This window comes from Coregonus lavaretus (genome assembly GCF_964263955.1).
Source record: "Coregonus lavaretus genome assembly, contig: HAP1_SCAFFOLD_600, whole genome shotgun sequence".
NCBI lineage: Eukaryota > Metazoa > Chordata > Actinopteri > Salmoniformes > Salmonidae > Coregonus > Coregonus lavaretus.
The window spans coordinates 188,389-208,877 of NW_028159712.1; the positions used below are offsets into that span (position 1 = coordinate 188,389).

At 44.0% G+C, this 20,489-nt stretch overlaps 1 protein-coding gene and 1 pseudogene across 2 annotated transcripts; one reads left to right on the plus strand and one right to left on the minus strand.

Annotated features, from left to right (window-relative positions):
- Positions 1–5,646: 5,646 nt before the first annotated feature.
- Positions 5,647–14,565, plus strand: LOC311122538 (cysteine and histidine-rich domain-containing protein 1-like; annotated as a pseudogene). Its single transcript, XR_014615956.1, has 9 exons — positions 5,647–5,828; positions 6,723–6,819; positions 6,912–7,015; positions 7,137–7,203; positions 7,398–7,469; positions 7,583–7,688; positions 7,909–8,028; positions 13,637–13,700; positions 13,878–14,565. The product of XR_014615956.1 is annotated as a cysteine and histidine-rich domain-containing protein 1-like (transcript).
- Positions 14,566–14,668: 103 nt separating this feature from the next.
- On the minus strand, positions 14,669–20,485 carry naalad2 (N-acetylated alpha-linked acidic dipeptidase 2). Its single transcript, XM_084196879.1, has 16 exons — positions 20,360–20,485; positions 20,032–20,112; positions 19,815–19,920; positions 19,631–19,724; positions 19,446–19,541; positions 18,460–18,545; positions 18,094–18,213; positions 17,651–17,733; positions 17,485–17,548; positions 17,317–17,384; positions 16,279–16,370; positions 15,968–16,058; positions 15,522–15,786; positions 15,355–15,436; positions 15,156–15,248; positions 14,669–15,041 (listed from the first exon to the last, which is right to left on the minus strand). Exons 2-16 carry the CDS (start codon positions 20,098–20,100, stop codon positions 14,852–14,854), a joined length of 1,599 nt encoding a protein of 532 aa, XP_084053005.1. The 5' UTR covers positions 20,101–20,112; positions 20,360–20,485; the 3' UTR covers positions 14,669–14,851.
- Positions 20,486–20,489: the final 4 nt, after the last annotated feature.

Genomic DNA, 20,489 nt, shown 5'->3' on the forward strand with positions numbered 1-20,489 from the left:
TAACGCATTCAATATTATTATTCCAGTCTTCCTGTTCTCATTGTCTGAGTGGAGACATTGTTTGCAGAGTGCACAACCTATGCTACACTTGTGAGAAACAATTTTTGGTTTATTTCATTCCATTTACAAGTTTTGTCAATTTAGTCATTGTCTTTTGTTTGGAACGCTCCTGTCAATGTTGAGTAATAGGCTACCTGGCCTGTGCGCAAATGTAGGCCTATAAATGTGCCCATTTGGGGATCTGATAGTATTTCTGATTGGTTTAACGCACCACCACTAATGACCTGTGGAGCTTCTCAAAGTAATGTTTTCTTCACCTCAAACTGCAAGCAAACAAAGTCTGTTTTTACATCCATTGACAATTACAATAGTTTCTCAATGTATTTGAAAAGTCTTTCCAGCTCTCTCCCTTTCGATAACCACTCAGCGTGACAGGGGAAAATGGCTTCTTATCAGTGCTTGACTTGGACTGAAATAGGTTCCGGTACTCATTTTGGGTGCTGGTACTGTTTTATATTTAGGTGCAGGAGCTCCACTATACTTTTGAGATAATATTCTATAAGAACAGGAGCTCAAGCAGTAGAACATTTGAGGTGCCGGTACTCCGCTCCGGTGAGCTCCTGCCCAAGTCAAGCACTGCTTCTTATCCCTTGCACAAATAGCGTACAGCTGTGTCTGTCCCGAGTAGCTTTGGGCTGGACCCAAGTTAATAGTTGATACAATGTTTTAAGTTCGTTGCAGACAGGCCATGTGTAGCCAATGTGATTTATAGGATATTTATTTTTAAATCAGGATATTTTCTACCTGCAGGATTTATGTAGGCTATTTTTACATAGTTGGCAATGGCAATAGAAGTTACTTTTTAGGTTTATCATTTTAATTTAGATTTGGATAGAATTTTGATTAACAAGATGACAATGATTGAGATATGAAGACATTATTATAAATTAAATTAAACCGTTTCACGAAAATGTGCATATGAAAACCATAACTGGCACGCAGATCGGTGGCAATGGTAAGATAAATTGGCATTCCACATGAGAAAGGTTGCCGACTCCTCGTGTAGCCTATTACCGGCAACTTCAGGAGAGTAATGGCAGAATCTGCGAAAGCCAGCAGGAACAGGAGAATCGTTGGGTCAGGTTTTTTTTTTATTCTGGTTATCTAGATCGCTGGTGCCCTCTTGAGGCATCAAACCATAAGCTTAAAGCATCAGACAAGCTCAATGCACGTAGTTGATCTTATTAAAACACATGGTGTGTCTATATATGGAAAAATACAAGCTTAAACATTGAGCAATCAATTGGTTGAAAGAACAGACGACTATTGGTTGACCAATATATTTTTTTGTCGGGGACAGCCCTGACCCGTACTACTACTACTAAATGTTGCAGCTATCAATTGTCCCATGAACAATCACCCATATTAGCTAACTTATTTCATTTAAAACTTCACATTTCTCCAGTAGGTTATTTGGGTGATTCTACAGAAATAGTGCATTTTGAAGAGCCAACACAATTTAGATTTTTTAACCAAAACATTAGTTGTAAGTTAATCCTTTACCATTATAAATCAACATAAATGCCAGCTTAAAGTATTTTCATATTTTTAATACATAACATAAAAAAATGCAAGTGCTGCCTTTTTGTCACTGGTGTTACCTATATTTTAGATGACAATTCAGGCTTTCCTGAATGTAATTTCACAATTTAATTTGCATATATAATCAGACAGAAAAGGTTAATGCTAATATGAAGAAATTGTTTTGATTATAAATAATTTACTTTAAACCGGTATGTGTAAAGTTCTATTGTGCTACATTTATATTTCTGCCACATGTTTTATGTTGTAACATCAGAAGTAATTGAGGTTGAGTCATCAAAATTAAAATGCTTACTAATGCTTACAGCAGCAGTTGGGTAGATACAAATAAACGTTCTATGAAAATGGGCAACTGATGCCAGAACACCAATATGCCATGAAGTAACATCAGTGGCACGATGTAACCCCAGTGACACAATGTGAAACCAATGACATAACATACGGTTATTTCAAACAAATTTGATCAATTTAGTAACATTTTTTTTATTACAAATCATTTTATAATGTGTTGATTTCATATGAACAATAAAATGAGGGTTATTGGTCAAAGATTAAGACCAAAAGATGAAGCCTATTGACTAAAATGTCTTCCTTAACACATTGTCGTACAAACATAACATCTCTATTAGAACTATAGAAACACAACATTGAATGTAAACTAAGACTAAGTTTTCCCAAAAGCACTGATACAAACATTTTGTATGCAGTAAAACATGTTCATAGAATAGGCCTATTTTCTGTACTCACTTTTCCTGTACTAATTATTTCCCATACTAGCTACACGTTTACTTGAGATGTTTGTCTTTAGAAAAGTTTGTCCATATGTTTGTCTTTGCCATGTTATTGTGTCACGTCCATCTGTTATCATCTCCGAGCCAGTCTCCATTGCTTTCCAGCCACTGACGCCTTCTTCTCTGGTAGCCAGTTCACAACTGCCACTTTCACACATTCAGGTGCTCCTCCAAGTACTTCCAGATACTGTGGCCAATCTGAGCTGATCTCTTCTTCTCTGGTAGCCACTTTCACACATTCAGGTGCTCCTCCAGGTACTTCCAGATACTGTGGTCAATCTGAGCTGATCTCTTCTTCTCTGGTAGCCACTTTCACACATTCAGGTGCTCCTCCAAGTACTTCCAGATACTGTGGTCAATCTGATCTGATCTCTTCTTCTCTGGTAGCCACTTTCACACATTCAGGTGCTCCTCCAAGTACTTCCAGATACTGTGGTCAATCTGAGCTGATCTTTTGTTCACTGGCAGCGGCTTTGGCATCAGACACACAATCTGAACATCCCAGTTTATCATCTCTTGGGCTTGGCCAGAAGAACTTGTTGACTCCATTCCTGTGCGTGCACTTAACTTTGATGTTATGTTCTTCGACCTCCAGTATAACGCCAGGGTATGGTTGTTCATCGTAGTTCACAATGCACCACTGTCCAGTGTGGTGAGCCTCGATGACATCTGGACGAAGTGGAGCTGAGGGTATCCGGGTCGATTACATCTGTTTGATGTGGAGTTGAGAGACCATGGCCATTAGCCGGCACTGTCACTGTTGGAAGAATATAATATGCCATTTAGCAGACGCTTTTATCCAAAGCGACTTACAGTCATGCGTGCATACATTTGTTTTGTGTATGGGTGGTCCCGGGGATCGAACCCACTACCATGGCGTTACAAGCGCCGTGCTCTACCAGCTGAGCTACAGAGGACCACGGGTCCATAACATCCCACATGCTTTGCACTGCTTGGCAGAGACAACTTATGTCTCTGTATTTTAGGATGCCAGGCGTGATACTCAAAACCTGGTGCATTCGAATGGTTCCTTTTATGGTTACCAGAGGTACCTCAGAAATCTTCTGTGACTTACTTTCCACCTCTTCCTCACTGACATAATACAAATGTATTTGAGTGCCAGGGTCCCTTACCTCCTGATAGAAAGACATTGCATCTGTTATGTCTTTCCAGTGGTGGACCAAGAGGTCAGCTGACCTCTTTAGTGACCCCCACTCCACCCCAACACTGTCTCTCCTGCTCTCAACATCTGTGGTTTTTCTGTCTGACCCGCCATTGCTTTCCCTCCTGTCTTTTTCCCCTTTCTGTGATATCAGTCACTCTTTCTTTTTTGTCTCTCTAAATCCTTTAAGTAAGTCTGGTGTTTTTTCTTCTCAAGGTAGGGTGCTCTGCGGTCTGGGTCAGCATCCCTGGGCTGTCTGTAGAGTCTTTTCAGTAGCAGTTTATTTGCCATATTTTTCAAAAGGAAAGCCATATTATATGTTACAAATTACAATATACAGTATAAAACCTTACGGTGATAAAAAAGTTAGTAGTCATGTCACTGGTGTTACCAGCAGGAACAGTAACACCAGTGACGAATCTGCTGACAAGGGGTTATATCTAAAATGGTGGCCACAGTAGTTCAAACCACACTTCCTAAATTGTAAATAAATCACTTAATAATGTTATTCGGATCAATTACTTCCCCATACTGTAAACTGTATAACACCAGCGACAGATTTTAAAGCTTTGCATTAAATTACCAAATTAATCATCATATTGCTAACATTTGAAGAGAGAGTCGAAGACTCACCATATGCTCTTAAAAACAGCCCCGCCTCCAATGAACCTTTGACCCAGGAAGAAGCCTGCAAGAATGTTGCATTTTTTCAAAGTGGTGTTTTTTTTTATTATGGGTAACATCAGTGACATGAAATTGAATGAAAGCTATTCCCTGTAAATTATTTATAATATTTAGTTGATATTTTTGTTTTTTTAAGTAATTCCCTTAACAGTTATATTATGACATTTAAAGTTGGAGCAAAAAATATTTGGACTCAAAATATGTCACTAAACCATGACTCCTGGCTCGAGGGACAAGCCATTTTCATGGTGCTGACCGTGTTCTACGCTAATATGAAAAATATAATTTGCAATATAACTGTCTTACATATGTTTATTAACAATAAAACACTTCAATATTTTATTTTATTTAGTGTCATTATCAGATTTCTGGGGTGTTTTTCCCTGGGGGTTAAGGCGGGGGACAGGAAAGCCACCATTTCCGTAGAATCACCCATTTATCGTAATGAATGATATCAGCAAAATGTCCGAGATGTTTGGTCGGTGTCGATAATTTTCGGTTTATCGTCCCAGCTCTAGTGTACAGTAGGTCTAGATGTGAGTGAGTGAGACTGTTGTGTTGACCAGTCAATATCTGCTGTCTGTTGGATTGCTTCATAATACATTTTGCATTACAACGATGTATTTTAGTAAAGATCAACAAACCAGAGAAAAGCATGACTAATGTTCTAAATGTTCCCATTTGTATTGTACCATTGTTAATGATTTGGTGCAATATCGACAAGGGAGTTTATGTAGGAATGTGTGTTTTATAGAATGGTGCATGAGGTGTGAGTCAGTGGGGGAGAAGATAGAAAAGCCAGTATAGCGGGTTACAGTACACCGCTACATAGATGTGTGATGGCAGCTTCTTGTCATTGTTGCTAGCTACAGTGTCTGACCACTGAGGTGTATACAACATGGCTGTGTTGGAGAGGATCAAAACCATAATGGGTACATTGTGACTGACTGATCTACAAATAACAATGAGTAGTTATTTATGATTGAAGGTGATTTGTAGTTCAGTCAGTCGGCAGTCGCCTGCACTGTCGGCTGCAATGTCTAACAAGCTCCATATCTGACTGTTCAGAATCATAACAAAGGACGGCTTCCGGCCACATCAATGCGCGCGCATTATTTTCTTGACGTCAGTCAACCCATCTATAGCACGGTATGCTCACTGAGCTATAATGGTATGCTGCGCCACAGATTATCCATTATATTGACCATATACTCTAGTGGCCGCTCTAACAAGGAAAAAAACGCCACCTGCTGGAGAAGACCGATTTTGAGCCCGTTTATCCCTCTTGCTTCGCCTCTTCATACCTGGCTGCAAATAACACTGGCTGGCTGGTTAACGAAAGTTCCCGAACCCCCACCGGCATTTCCCGGAACAGGGTGCGAGCACAGGAGGAAACACATGGTCAGGCTCAGTGATCAACTGCATAGTATACGTCAAAATATTGTATTACACATCTGCCAACTTTACATCATAATTTAATGTAGTATATTTTAATAACCCGACGAGTTATCGCTGTTCGTTCACCATGTCTTTGCTGTGCTACAACAAAGGTTGAGGACAACGATTTGACCCAGACAACAACCCTGGTGGTAAGTGTAACTAATAATGAATTTAACTGGCTGTATAACAATCAATGAATCAACACACGGCATTCTCAGTTTAGGAATAGTTGAATGCTAGATATTGTACACGTTCTTTATTATTAGCAAGTGACAGTAAGAAACATGTGCCATTGTGGACTGCGGTCTATCCACATTTTTGTACGCCAATACACGTCCCGGTACCGTATCACATAGAACACGGAGAATCCATAGACATAACCAGAGCAGATCAGTATTTTTGTTGTTGTTTGATCTGAAATGAAAGTGATTTTTTAAATATATATTATATGAAGCTAGATAATTAGGAATGCCCATTTTCTGCTGTATCATATTAATGAATATTCTCTTCCACAGATGCCTGTACCTTTCACCAGGGGCGCAACTATCACTGGGGACAGGGAGGACATTCTGAAATAGCATTTTTGTCCCCCCCCAGTTTTATAATTGGAATGTGATACAAACGAGGCAACAGTGTGCTTTAGGACCATGCGGATGGCTCCGAGCGGTCGAGTAGGCTGTTTGGAGTGTTTATCTGATTGAAAAATGTTTTATAAAATAAATAATAATAATAATATAAAACCAAAGTTATGACCCTGCCTTTCACCCTGGTGTGCCTGTTTTTCACTATGCTCTTAAGCTTAGGGTGGACCTCACCCTGGCATAACCACTAACCATAGTATGGGAGTCTACAGCGGCCTCCTCTCCTGATCACCTCTCATTCATCTCCACTTAAACTGAACACAAAAGACAGGTGAAAAAAAAAGCAGTTTCCTATCTATGCTAAAGTTAGAAGGGTGAAGGGTGTTTTTCTCCTCGGGGCTGCAGCAGAGGTATCCATAACAGAGAGAAGCCAGCGGAGCAGATCAGGCCGGAGGTGAAGAGGTCAGAGGGGAGGAGAGAGAAAGGAGGAGCTAAAGCCTCGTGGTGACCCCTGTATCACCCAGGCTCCTAAACCACTGGCGCTAATACACAGACCCAGGTAACACACATTACTCAGGGCACACACAAACCCACGCACATACATACACACAGTTTGTATTTATCCTTAGTGATCATGCGTGTGTGTTTCAGTGGTGATGAGCCCCTGGTCAGTCTTCAGCAGAAGGTGTCCTCCTTTCTGAGACAGGCTCTGGAGAAAGTCCAGCTGGCAGAGAGCAGCCAGCCTGACAACACAGGTATGCTGCTGTCATAAAGGACCTTTAACTTGGCTCTGATAGGATTGAGAGGTGGGTGGCTCATAGGCTGTGTCTCTCTCTCTCTCTCTCTCTCTCTCTCTCTCTCTCTCTCTCTCTCTCTCTCGGGGCGAGGGGGAGGAGGTGAAGATTGGCACATCCTGTAAGAATGGAGGCTGCACCAAGGTAGAGTACTACTGTAGTCCTCTAGTTCAGATTCTCATCATTTCTCAATGTGTAGAAGTCACCAGGAGGTTACCAGTCAGGGTTCAGAGAGTAGCTCAGTGGTAGAGGGATGAGATGACTAGCTGTTTGGAGGGGTTTGATTATATTTTTAGTGTGATATATTGTTTATGGTGTGTGTCCTGGTTTCTCTCCCTTGCAGATCTTTCTCTGGTCCAGGGAGTAACGAGGAGAAGTGTAAACACCACCCTGGAGTCCCCAACTTCCACGAGGGGTGAGACGCAAAAACACTTGAGATTCTGATGCCAATATGTCCTCCTCCTGTCTAGTTTATCTGGATAGAGGTGCGATGAAGGCCTCTGTTCTGTGCTGTCCCCTGTCTGTCAGGATGAAGTTCTGGAGCTGCTGTAGGAGGAAGACGTCTGCCTTTAACGGTTTCCTGGCCCAGGAGGGCTGCACCACAGGAAGTCACCTCTGGAGGAAACCAGATAAGGTCAGGACCCCTTCAGTTTATCTCAGGCACTGACTCAGACAGCCTCAGGTACACACAATCAGAAGTGCCGATGGCCCCCTCTCTCTGTCTTTTGCTCTCTCTCTGTCACTCTATCTCTCTCTCCCTCTCTTTCTTTCTCTCTCTCACTCATCTCTGTCTCTCGCTTTCTCTCTACACTCAATCTCTCTCTCTGTGTCTGTCTCCCTCTCTCTCTCTCCAGGGGATGAAGGTGGTACCGTGTAGTTTTGATTGGCAACAGAACGGCAGCCAGGTAATCTTCTCTATCTATGCCAATAACTCTCTACCAGAGCTCAGCTATGCAGAGGCCAACAGCACAATGGTACACACCAAACACAGGCACATATATATTTGTATTGGAATAGTGAGAATAGGGCCGGAGGAGATGGCTGCCGTTTTACGGGCTCCTAACCAATTGTGCTATTGTGTGTGTTTTTTCGTGTTATTTGTAACTTATTTTGTACATAATGTTTCTGCCACCGTCTCTTTTGACCGAAAAGAGCTTCTGGATATCAGAACAGCGATTACTCACCTCATACTGGACAAATATTTTTTATTTAACGAGTCGGACGCAAAGGATTTACTTCAGACACTGGACAAGGCCCAAATCCCCGTCATTCGCATGAAGAAGAGATGGAGATATAGGTCGGGGTGCCTTGTAAGAACCCGACGCCGAGTGGGTAACCGGTCTCTACCATCCGTCCTATTAGCCAACGTGCAATCGTTGGATAATAAACTGGATGAGCTCCGATGAAGACTATTCTACCAACGGGATATCTTATGTTTCACTGAGTCGTGGCTGAACAACGACATGAACAACATACAGCTGGCTGGGTCTATTTGTCAATAACAGCTGGTGCACAAAATCTGATATTAAGGAAGTCTCTAGGTTTTGCTCACCTGGTGTAGAGTATCTCATGATAAGCTGTAGACCATACTATTTACCAAGAGAGTTTTAATCTATATTTTTCATAGCTGTCTATTTACCACCACACAAACCGACGCTGGCACTAAGACCGTACTCAACAAGCTGTATAAGACCATAAGCAAACAAGAAAATGCTAATCCAGAGGCGGCGCTCCTAGTGGCCGGGGACTTTAATGCAGGGAAACTTAAATCTGTTTTACCTCATTTCTACCAGCATGTTACATGTGCAACTAGAGGGAAAAAAACTCTAGACCACCTTTACTCCACACATAGAGATGCGTGAAAAGCTCTCCCTCGCCCTCCATTTGGCATATCTGACCATAACTCTATCCTCCTGATTCCTGCTTACAAGCAATAACTAAAGCAGGAAGTACCAGTGACTCGCTCAATACGGAAGTGGTCAGATGACGCAGATGCTAAGCTACAGGACTGTTTTGCTAGCACAGACTGGAATATGTTCAGGAATTCTTCCGATGGCATTGAGGAGTACACCACATCAGTCACTGGCTTCATCAATAAGTGCATCGATGACGTCGTCCCCACAGTGATCATACGTACACACCCCAACCAGAAGCCATGGATTACAGGCAACATCCGCACTGAGCTAAAAGGTAGAGCCGCCACTTTCAAAGAGCGGGACTCTAACCCGGACGCCCTCTGACAAACCATCAAACAGGCAAAGCGTCAATACAGGACTAAGATTGAATCCTACTACACCGGCTCCGACGCTCGTCGGATGTGACAGGGCTTGCAAACTATTACGGACTACAAAGAGATTCACTCACTCCACACTGTCCTTTCCCACCTGGACAAAAAAAACACCTACGTGAGAATGCTATTCAAATCAAATCAAATCACATTTTATTTGCCACATGCGCCGAATACAACAGGTGTAGACATTACAGTGAAATACTTACTTACAAGCCCTTAACCAACAATGCAGTTTAAAAAATAAATAATAATAAACAGAGTAGCAGCAGCGTAAAAGAGGGGGATGGGGTGAGGTGGGTGGGCAGTGCAAATAGTCAGGGTAGCCATGATTAGCCGTTCAGGAGTCTTATGGCTTGGGGTAGAAGCTGTTGAGAAACCTTTTGGACCTAGACTTGGTGCTCCGGTACCGCTTGGTGCTGCACCCTAGTCATAGAGAACAGTCTATGACTAGGGTGGCTGGAGTCTTTGACAATTTTTAGGGGCTTCCTCTGACACCGCCTGGTATAGAGGTCCTGGATGGCAGGAAGCTTGGCCCCAGTGATGTCAAATCAAATCAAATCAAATTTTATTGGTCACATGCGCCGAATACAACAGGTGCAGACATTACAGTGAAATGCTTACTTACAGCCCTTAACCAACAGTGCATTTATTTTAAACAAAAAAGTAAGAATAAAACAACAACAAAAAAGTGTTGAGAAAAAAAGAGCAGAAGTAAAAATAAAGTGACAGTAGGGAGGCTATATATACAATAGAATAAAGTGACAGTAGGGAGGCTATATATACAGGGGGGTACCGTTGCATAGTCAATGTGCGGGGGCACCGGCTAGTTGAGGTAGTTGAGGTAATATGTACATGTGGGTAGAGTTAAAGTGACTATGCATAAATACTTAACAGAGTAGCAGCAGCGTAAAAAGTATGGGGTGGGGGGGCAGTGCAAATAGTCCGGATAGCCATGATTAGCTGTTCAGGAGTCTTATGGCTTGGGGGTAGAAGCTGTTGAGAAGTCTTTTGGACCTAGACTTGGCACTCCGGTACCGCTTGCCGTGCGGTAGCAGAGAGAACAGTCTATGACTAGGGTGACTGGAGTCTTTGACAATTTTGAGGGCCTTCCTCTGACACCGCCTGGTATAGAGGTCCTGGATGGCAGGGAGCTTTGCCCCTGTGATGTACTGGGCCGTACGCACTACCCTCTGTAGTGCCTTGCGGTCAGAGGCCAAGCAGTTGCCATACCAGGCGGTGATGCAACCAGTCAGGATGCTCTCGATGGTGCAGCTGTAGAATTTTTTGAGGATCTGACATTAGACCGGTGAAAATGTGTCCTTTGGTCTGGAGTCCAAATTTGAGATTTTTGGTTCCAACCGCCAGTACAATACAATTAAACACAATAGTGCCTTCAAAGCTCATCACTAAGCTAAGGACCCTGGGACTAAACACCTCCCTCTGCAACTGGATCCTGGACTTCCTGACGGGCTGCCCCCAGGTGGTAAGGGTAGGTAACAACACATCTGCACCGCTGATCCTCAACACGGGGGCCCCTCAGGGGTGCGTGCTCAGTCCCCTCCTGTACTCCCTGTTCACCCATGACTGCACGGCAAGCACGACTCCAACACCATCATTAAGTTTGCCGACGACACAACAGTGGTAGGCCTGATCACCGACAACGATGAGACAGCCTATAGGGAGGAGGTCAGAGAACTGGCAGTGTGGTGCCAGGATAACAACCTCTCCCTCAACGTGATCAAGACAAAGGAGATGATCATGGACTACAGGAAAAGGAGGGCCGAGCATGCCCCCATTCTCATCGACAAGGCTGCAGTGGAGCAGGTTGAGAGCTTCAAGTTCCTTGGTGTCCACATCACCAACAAACTATCATGGTCCAAACACACCAAGACAGTCGTGAAGAGGGCACGACAAAACCTATTCCCCCTCAGGAGCCTGAAAAGATTTGGCATGGGTCCTCAGATCCTCAAAAAGTTCTACAGCTACACAATCGAGAGCATCCTGACTGGTTGCATCACCGCCTGGTATGGCAACTGCTCGGCCTCCGACCGCAAGGCACTACAGAGGGTAGTGTGTACGGCCCAGTACATCACTGGGGCCAAGCTTCTTGACATCCAGGACCTCTATACCAGGCAGTGTCAGGGGAAGGCTCTAAAAATTGCCAAAGACTCCAGCCACCCTAGTCATAGACTGTTCTCTCTGCTACCGCACTGCAAGCGGTACTGGAGCGCCAAGTCTAGGTCCAAAAGGCCGTCCAAAAGGCTTCTTAACAGATTCTACCTCCAAGCCATAAGACTCCTGAACATCTAATCAAATGGCTACCCGGACTATTTGCATTTTTACGCTGCTACTACTCTCTGTTTATCTATGCATAGTCACTTTACCTCTACTAAATGTATGCTACTGGTCAAAAGTTTTAGAACACCTACTCATTCAAGGGTTTTTCTTTATTTTTACTATTTTGTACACTGTAGAATAATAGTTAAGACATCAAAACTATGAAATAACACATGTGTAGTAACCAAAAAGGTTTTAAGCAAATCAAAATATATTTTATATTTGAGATTCTTCAAGTAGCCTCACTTTGCCTTGATGACAGCTTTGCACACTCTTGACATTCTCTCAACCAGCTTCATGAGGTAGTCACCTGGAATGCATTTCAATTAACAGGTGTGCCTTCTTAAAAGTTAATTTGTGGAATTTATTTCCTTCTCAATGCGTTTGAGCCAATCAGTTGTGTTGTGACAAGGTAGGAGGGGTATACAGAAGATAGCCCTATTTGGTAAAAGACCAAGTCCATATTATGGCAAGAAGAGCTCAAATAAGCAAAGAGAAACGACAGTCCATCATTACTTTAAGACATGAAGGTCAGTCAATACGGAACATTTCAAGAACTTTGAAAGTTTCTTCAAGTGAAGTCGCAAAAACCATCAAGTGCTATGATGAAACTGGCTCTCATGAGGACCGCCACAGGGATGGAAGACCCAGAGTTACCTCTGCTGCAGCGGAGAAGTTCATTAGAGTTAACAGCCTCAAATAAATGCTTCACAGAGTTCAAGTAACAGACACATCTCAACATCAACTGTTCAGAGTAGACTGTGTGAATCAGACCTTCATGGTCGAATTGCTGCAAAGAAACCACTACTAAAGGACACCAATAATAAGAAGAGACTTGCTTGGTCCAAGAAACACGAGCAATGGACATTAGACCGGTGAAAATGTGTCCTTTGGTCTGGAGTCCAAATTTGAGATTTTTGGTTCCAACCGCCATCTCTTTGTGAGACACGGTGTGGGTGAATGGATGATCACTTTATGTGTATTTCCCACCATAAAGCATGGAGGAGGTGCTATGGTGTGGGGGTGCTTTGCTGGTGATACTGTCTGTGATTTATTTAGAATTCAAGGCACACTTAACCAGCATGGCTACCACAGCATTCTGCAGCGATATGCCATCACATCTGGTTTGGGCTTAGTCCCACTATCATTTGGTTTTCAACAGGACAATGACCCAACACATCTCTAGGCTGTGTAAGGGCTATTTTACCAAGAAGGAGTGTGATGGAGTGCTGCATCAAATGACCTGGCCTCCACAATCCCCCAACCTCAACCAAATTGAGATGGTTTGGGATGAGTTGGACCGCAGATTGAAGGAAAAGCAGCCAACAAGTGCTCAGCATATGTGGGAACTCCTTCAATACTGTTGGAAAAGCATTCCAGGTGAAGCTGGTTGAGAGAAAGGCAAATGGAGGCTATTTGAAGAAACTCAAATATAAAATATATTTTGATTTGTTTAACACTTCTTTGGTTACTACATGATTCCATATGTGTTATTTCATAGTTTTGATGTCTTCACTATTATTCTACAATGTAGAAAATAGTACAAAATAAAGATAAACCTTTGAATGAGTAGGTGTTCTAAAACTTTCTACAATACCGGTTCTAAAACCGGTATTGTACACATTACCTCGACTAACCTGTGCCCCCGCACAATGACTCTGTACTGGTACCCCCTGTATATAGCCTTGATAGTGTTATTTTATTGTTGCTCTTTAATTATTTGTTATTTTTCTATTTTCTTCTTATTTTTTACTTCAGTTTATTTAGTAAATACTTTCTTAACACTTATTTTTCTTAAAACTGCATTGTTGGTTAAGGGCTTGTAAGTAAGCATTTCACTGTAAGGTCTACACCTGTTGTATTCGGCGCATGTGACAAATACAATTTGATTCGATTTTGATTTGAAAATGTTTGCATTTTGAGTGAGTGGTTAGTATATCTGTGTTGTGTTCTAGGTGATCATCCTTGTGGTCTTTTGAGGGGGAGAAGGAGTTTGAGCAGAAGATCAACTTATGGGGGGTGAGTGATGAAGATGATGATGATGATGATGAGCTGTTCCTTCTGGCAGTATGGATAGGCAGAAGTCATCATATAAGTACCAATTAGAACACTAAGTACTATCCTATTACGTTACTAAGTAATTTAATAGGATCTCTGTGGTATTCATATAATTGATCTCCCTCACATGTCTCCTAGGTGATAGACGAGAGTAGCAGCGTGGTGAACATGATGGCTGCTAAGATGGAGATCTCCATGAGGAAGGGGCCTGTCTGGACCTGCCCTCTCCCACAGACATGTGCACTGAGGGGGGGAAGGAGAACAGAAAGGGGAATGCATAGAACCAGACAGAGAGAATGAAATCTAGCACACTACATGCTGCTCCCATACTTTTTTATGAACCTGTACCCTGCTGGTGGTAGGCTGAGAGCAGTATGTATATCGTACGTATGCAGGCTTTCTGTATTTAGTTGTAGAATTACACTGGGCGCTAATGACACCAATGACATTCTACTCAGAATGCAGAGACTAAACTTCACTGCACTGAAACACTGTCTGAAGGCAATAACCATCAGGTCTTTCTACTACCTCCCCTATCTTCTCAAATGAGAAGAGATCCAGGCAGCTATCACCATAGAAACACTCTTCAGGATCTGTAGCTAATGGATCATCAGGATTTGTAGCTAATGAGCAATTAGGTACAGCGAGTCAGAATGTCAGCAGTTTTCAAGCACACACACACACACACGGATCAGTCCTCCTGTTCTTTGTCAAGTGCATTTGAGACTGTTTGTGCCATTTTATTGATATCAGCTGCCTTCCAGCAAATATAACCGGTAAAACAATGTTCTCTTACCTTAGCAATCATGGTCGTGCTTTAACAGTCTTTGAAAAAAATCACACAAACGTAATAAAACTCTGCACCTACATTGTAATTACACTGCTCAGTATGGGCTATCTTTATATCAGAGGGATGAAGCTCACAAACGTTATTCAAAGTCTATTTTTATTTTCCAAATCGGGCAGTTTTACTAAATGCACCCACATAGTATGTCCAGCGGTGGGAGATGATGTGGCTTCAGACTACTGGTGCAGATATAGCATGGAGTATAAGGCTGGGCTGGTGTGTCTTTATCAGGTGCTGTGTGTGTGTGTGTGTGTGTGTGTGTGTGTTAGGCAGGGGGTGTGAGTGTCATGGCGGCAGCGTGGACGGTAAACGCAGCGATGCTGATCTGTCGCCTCACTTCCTCCCACGCCTTTTTGGGATTGGCTGCGTGCTCGATGTCAAACAGCGCATCATAGATGCCAGGGAAGGACTCGCCAGCATATTTATTATGACTGCTGGGAGCAAAGATCACATGCCTGAAAAGAGGGAAGAGGGTGAGAGAAAATATGAGGCAAAAAAATAAAATATGATTCTAAACTGATTATGAAGACGTTACACAACACTGAGTATGTGCTTTACGTGGGTCTCACCTGTAGAATGGTCGGCCAGGTAAACCTAGCGGGTCCACGAAGGCTCTCTCCAGGTACATTAGCTGGTCATTGACCATACGTACCTGTATAGGGCTGAGAGAGTAGGGGGACACACCTGTTAACACACTTCCACAACAATACACACACCTATGAAGACACGCTGGAAACCACACACACACACACACACACTCTCTCTTACTCTGTCCTGTCCAGAGTGTTGAGACGCTCATGGAAGTCCCTGGCAGCCACAGTGAAGTTCTCCACCGCAGAGAACAGAGAATCTGGACAGAAACAAATTAGACTTTGTAGGTGATGGGGGATTCAGAATGAGTGTCTTTGTATGTAAACGTGTGTGTTTTCTCTTACCGAATGATACCCCATATGTCACAAGAGCATCTGGGTGTTTCTGTCCCAGCTGAGCGATGGTGTGGGCATACTTTGTCAGAGAGCCAGCGTATTGGCTGGCGTCCAGGGGGAGGAGCTGGGAATCAGCCAATAGGAAGATGAGGCCTCCCCTGACCTGAGCTACGGCTCTGAGCTTCTGGAAGGAAGGGTCGTAGAACCTCTCCACCAACTCAAAGGTCTCATACACACTGTGATACACTGGGTAGCTGCTGTACCGCTCTGTCTTCTACAAAGTAGAATACACACAGGTTTGTTTGCATGAAAAAACATTAATGTTTATTCCTACATCAAATTCCCAATGATAACCCCCATATTGGTGGTGGGCTATTGTATTGCATCAAAAGGACATCTGCAATGTGCTCCTGTCTCCAGGTTCCCCTGTCCGCCCCTAGAACAATGTCCCTCACCCTGTTCTTGGTGTATCGGGCCCTGCCTGCTGCGATGCCCAGTCGGATGAAATACGCCTCAAAGTCACTGCCTGAACCCAGCTTACTGATCCTACAGAGAGAGAGGGAGAGAGAGAGAGAGAGAGAGAGAGAGAGAGAGGGAAAACCACAAAAGGTTGGTTCATATAAAAAAAAATATATACACCAAATAAGTCAGACTGGATAAGAGCGTCTGCTAAATGACAAAAATCTGAAATGTAACTAAAATAAATCAATAAAAGTGCATATGTGATCAGAGTGACAAGTCTATTGTGGTTGGTGATGGGTCTGACCTGGGTGCATCGCGGTCATCTGTCCAGTTGTCCCGCTTGTGCCAGCTCTCATACAGAGACACCCCCTCCTCTCCCTCTTCTGGACTTGACACCTACACAGAGATGGAGAGTGGAATAAACTAATGTTTTCTGCATTGGCATGCACCAGCAGGTGTGGGGTCATGTAATTTGTTAAAGACTTACTATGACCACTCTGAGCCTGTAGGTAGCAGCAATACCCATTGTGGTGTTCAATGTGACTATAGATGTATAGAACAGCCCTCAGAAAAGACTAAATTCGTCGGGGCATGGACTCTACAAGGTGGTATTCTGGCCCATGTTGACTCCAATGCTTCCCACAGTTGTGTCAAGTTGGCTGGATGTCCTTTGTGTGGTGGACCATTCTTGATACACACGGGAAAATGTTGAGCGTGAAAAAACCAGCAGCGTTGCAGTTCTTCACACAAACCGGTGCGCCTGGCACCTACTACCATACCCCGTTCAAAGGCACTTACATTTCTAAATAAATACAGGCCTATTTACCTTCTAAATGGCACACATACACAATCCATGTCTCAATTGTCTCAAGGCTTAAAAATCCTTTTAGCCTGTCTCCTCCCCTTCATCTACACTGATTTAAGTGGACATTAATAAGGGATCATAGCTTTTACCTGGATTCACCTGGTCAGTCTATGTCATGGAAAGAGCAGTTTTAATGTTTTGTACACTCAGTATAGTCGGGAACAATGTCGGTCTGTACCCTGTGAAAGTAACCGCCTCTTCTGCTTTACTTCCATATCATGTCCCCTAATCTTTTGAATGAGCTTGATCAAATTCGTGAAAACACGGTCATTTAAGATATATATAAAAATTACATTTGTGTTTGTGGATGAATTTACTTCTGCCAGATGCCTTTTATGAAGTTTTGTGCTGAAAAAATGTTTTTGCCCATTGAATACTATTCAAAAAGTGTACAAAAGTTCAAAAACTACAAGGCTACTTCCTGGAAAGCGAAACGTCACAGTGTAATCCAGAAATAGACAGTTGATTCAAGTTTACCTGTTTCGTGATGTCGTACACCAAGTTGTGGAGGGAGGGAGTGCAGTCTATCCTCAATGTGTACATACCTGCAACACACAAAGAAACACACACACACACCTGAGTGTCATTTTCATATGTGACAACCTTCCCAACCCCACCCCAACACACACACACACACAAACTCACCCTCTATCGCTGAGTCTGCATTGATGTAAGCCACTGCTCTCTCCTGCAGCACTTTGGCATTTTCCTGTCAAGGACAGACATTTAGATTAGAGTTTAGTCCTCTCTGTTAACAGAGCACTACAGTACACTTCTCCCTCGCCACAACCTCACATAATGTGTGTAGTACCTCAGCCCACTCTGTTGATCCCAGCAGTCCAAACTCCTCTGCGTCCCAACTGGCAAATACTATGGTCCTCCTGGGTCTCCAGCCTATAGCACATACACACACACACACACTGAAAGTCCAGAGAAAACACACTGGGCCAAATGCATTGAACCTCTAAAATACACACCACTTCTCAGAGACAAACATAATATAAGGAAACAGGCCTGATAGAACATTCTAGAACAATACAGAGAACTTCTCCAGACTGCTACAGTATGGGAACATTCTAGAATTCTTGCATGCAGAGTTTTTCATGCAGATTACACCTGTGTCTGCTGTTTTATGTTTTTATGATGCAGCTGTAGTCATAAAGACTTGTCTCAGTACATAGTGGTGTGTGTGTGTGTGTGTGTGTGTGTTTAAATGCATGTGTGTGTTAATCTGATCCCCCCCCACACACACACCTTTTCTGAGCAGTTTCCCGGCGCTCCTCACACTCTCGTGCACCACGGCAGCTCCCGTTACCGGGTCGATCCCCCCGAACACCCAGGCATCCCGGTGGCCCCCCAGGATCACATAGCGGTCTGCCAACAACGGAGAGAGGAGGGGGGAGAGGGATCAGGTATTTGAAATGAAACAGTGATGATAGTTATTGGTGTTGAGTTGTGTATAGGAAGCTCCATATAGTCACTGGGCCACAGAACTATTGTCTCCCAATGTCATGTCCCCTGGCTACACAGGCTGTGGGCCAAACGCTCATACAATGTTTCCATAAACCAGGTCAACAGGTCCTTACTAGAACATTCAGAGAAGGTTGTGGGAAGTGGTACCTGGCTCCACGGCCCCTCGTAACTTCCCGATGACGTTGTATATCCGGGTCACCTGGTTGTTGGTGTGGATGTTCATACGCACCTTCCTGAGAACCACAGAGAGGAGACAGAGACAGACACTCTACGTCGTTGTTGTTTTAGTAACCCCAATTCTCCTCCACTGTTGTTGATGGTAACAAAGAGAGCCCCCTCCCTCACCCTAGCCTTGGTGCCAATCTGTTCCTGTTCTCTTGCCAACTCCTTGTGAAATTGTCATGCAGAACATGTTTGTCTTGACAACGACAATTGTGTAGGCAAAAGCACAAACAGATCTGGGAGCAGGCTCCCTCAGCCCCACTCGTTGTGCGTTGGTCTATTTCTCTCTCACAGGGACACACAAGGATCCTCTATTCTACTGCTCTGGGCAACACTTCAGAGAATTAGAGAGAGAGAGGGGAGGGCCTCCCGAGTGGCGCAGCTGTCAAGGCACTGCATCGCAGCGTCACTACAGCCTGTTGGTTTGATCCCAGGCTGCATCACAACCGGCCGTGACCGGGAGTCCCATAGGGTGGCGCACAATTGGGCCAGCATCGTTTGGGGAGGGTTTGGCCAGGGGGGCTTTACTTGACTCATCGCGCTCTAGTGACTCCTTATGGCGGGCCTGGCACCTGCAGGCTGACTTCGGTCGTCAGTTGAACAGTGTTTCCTCCGAAACATTGGTGCAGCTTGCTTCCGGGTTAAGCAAGCGGGTGTTAAGAAGCGCGGCTTGGCGGGTCATGTTTCGTGGGACGCATGACTCAACCTTCCCCTCTTCCGAGCCCGTTGGGGAGTTGCAGCGATGAGACAAGATCGTAACCATGAAAAAGGGGTAAAAAATACAACAACAAAAAAAAGGAGGTGGAGAGGGAGAGAGGGAGAGAAACAGACACAGATTGGTGATGGAGAAAGAGGGCTAAGGGAGAGAGGTTTGAAAGGAGGGACAGAGGGCCAGGTGTATTGTGTCTTACTGCGTACTGAAGCCGTCAGTGAAGCCCGGTCCAATCCGATAGGACACATTCAACGCTCCCTTCCAGTTATTGGGTGGGATGTCTCCTCCCATATTCCTGCCATGGGTGACATCATACAGGAAGTTACATTACACACAGGAAATGTGTGTGTGTGAGCTCTGATTGGCTGCCATCATAATACTCACTTCAGTAGTTGGATGGCATCATGATAGCCAATAGGATGCACTGGAATTTTTGGAAGCCCCACCCCTTCCTCCAGGTTGTACCTGTAAGTGTATTCTGGAGGAGAGGGAGAGGATGTTTATATTCCCCCTTTATCACAGAAACATACATGTCTCTATAAGAACACACACACAGACACACACACACCTTTAGCAGGGTACCCTGGTGTAAGGGGGTCTCCTGCTCCGTTCAGGTTGAGGACATTACCCCTCTGTGCCCCTCCGCCTGGAAGGTTCCACCCGTCGGGGTATGGCTGCACATAGAATCACAAATAGTAGAGTGGACATAGTTTCTCAGTTCACAGATTTCTTTGTTGTTTTAAATAGGATGTCTATTCTACTCATTGATATTCTATGTACAGTACCTGAACTCCTGGGGCGCAGTAATCTGCAGGGTCCGAGAACATGATTATACCACTTGCCCCATGAAGCATCGCATTCTTCACCTACAGAGGGATGGAGAGAGAGAGAGAGAGAGAGAGGATGAGAGTGGGAGAGGGAGGGGGAGAGAGTATGGGGAGAGAGAGAGAGGGAGAGAGGGACAGAGAGAGAGAGAGAGAGAGAGAGACAGAGAGAGAGGGACAGAGAGAGAGAGAGAGAGAGAGAGAGAGAGAGAGAGAGAGAGAGAGAGAGAGAGAGAGAGAGAGAGAGAGAGAGAGAGAGAGAGAGAGAGAGAGAGAGAGAGAGAAAGACCTTGTTTCCTCTGAAGATATTTCCATATCTGACAATGACGATCTCCCAGTGACGTTAATCTCCATCTCTCTCTCCAGCTGGAAGAAGTCCTCTGTACGCCCATAGTTCACATAAACCAGGTCACCCTGAG

Bases quoted from the DNA above. Each gene is read 5' to 3' on its own strand.
- naalad2 (XM_084196879.1), bottom strand. From the start codon at position 20,100: ATGCTTCATGGGGCAAGTGGTATAATCATGTTCTCGGACCCTGCAGAT. The intron at 18,546-19,445 runs GTAAGACACAAT...TGTGGTTCTCAG, and splicing joins ACTGACGGCTTCAGTACGCA to GAAGGTGCGTATGAACATCC. The intron at 15,437-15,521 runs GTAAGAGAAAAC...GTTTCTGTCCAG, and splicing joins GACATATGGGGTATCATTCG to ATTCTCTGTTCTCTGCGGTG.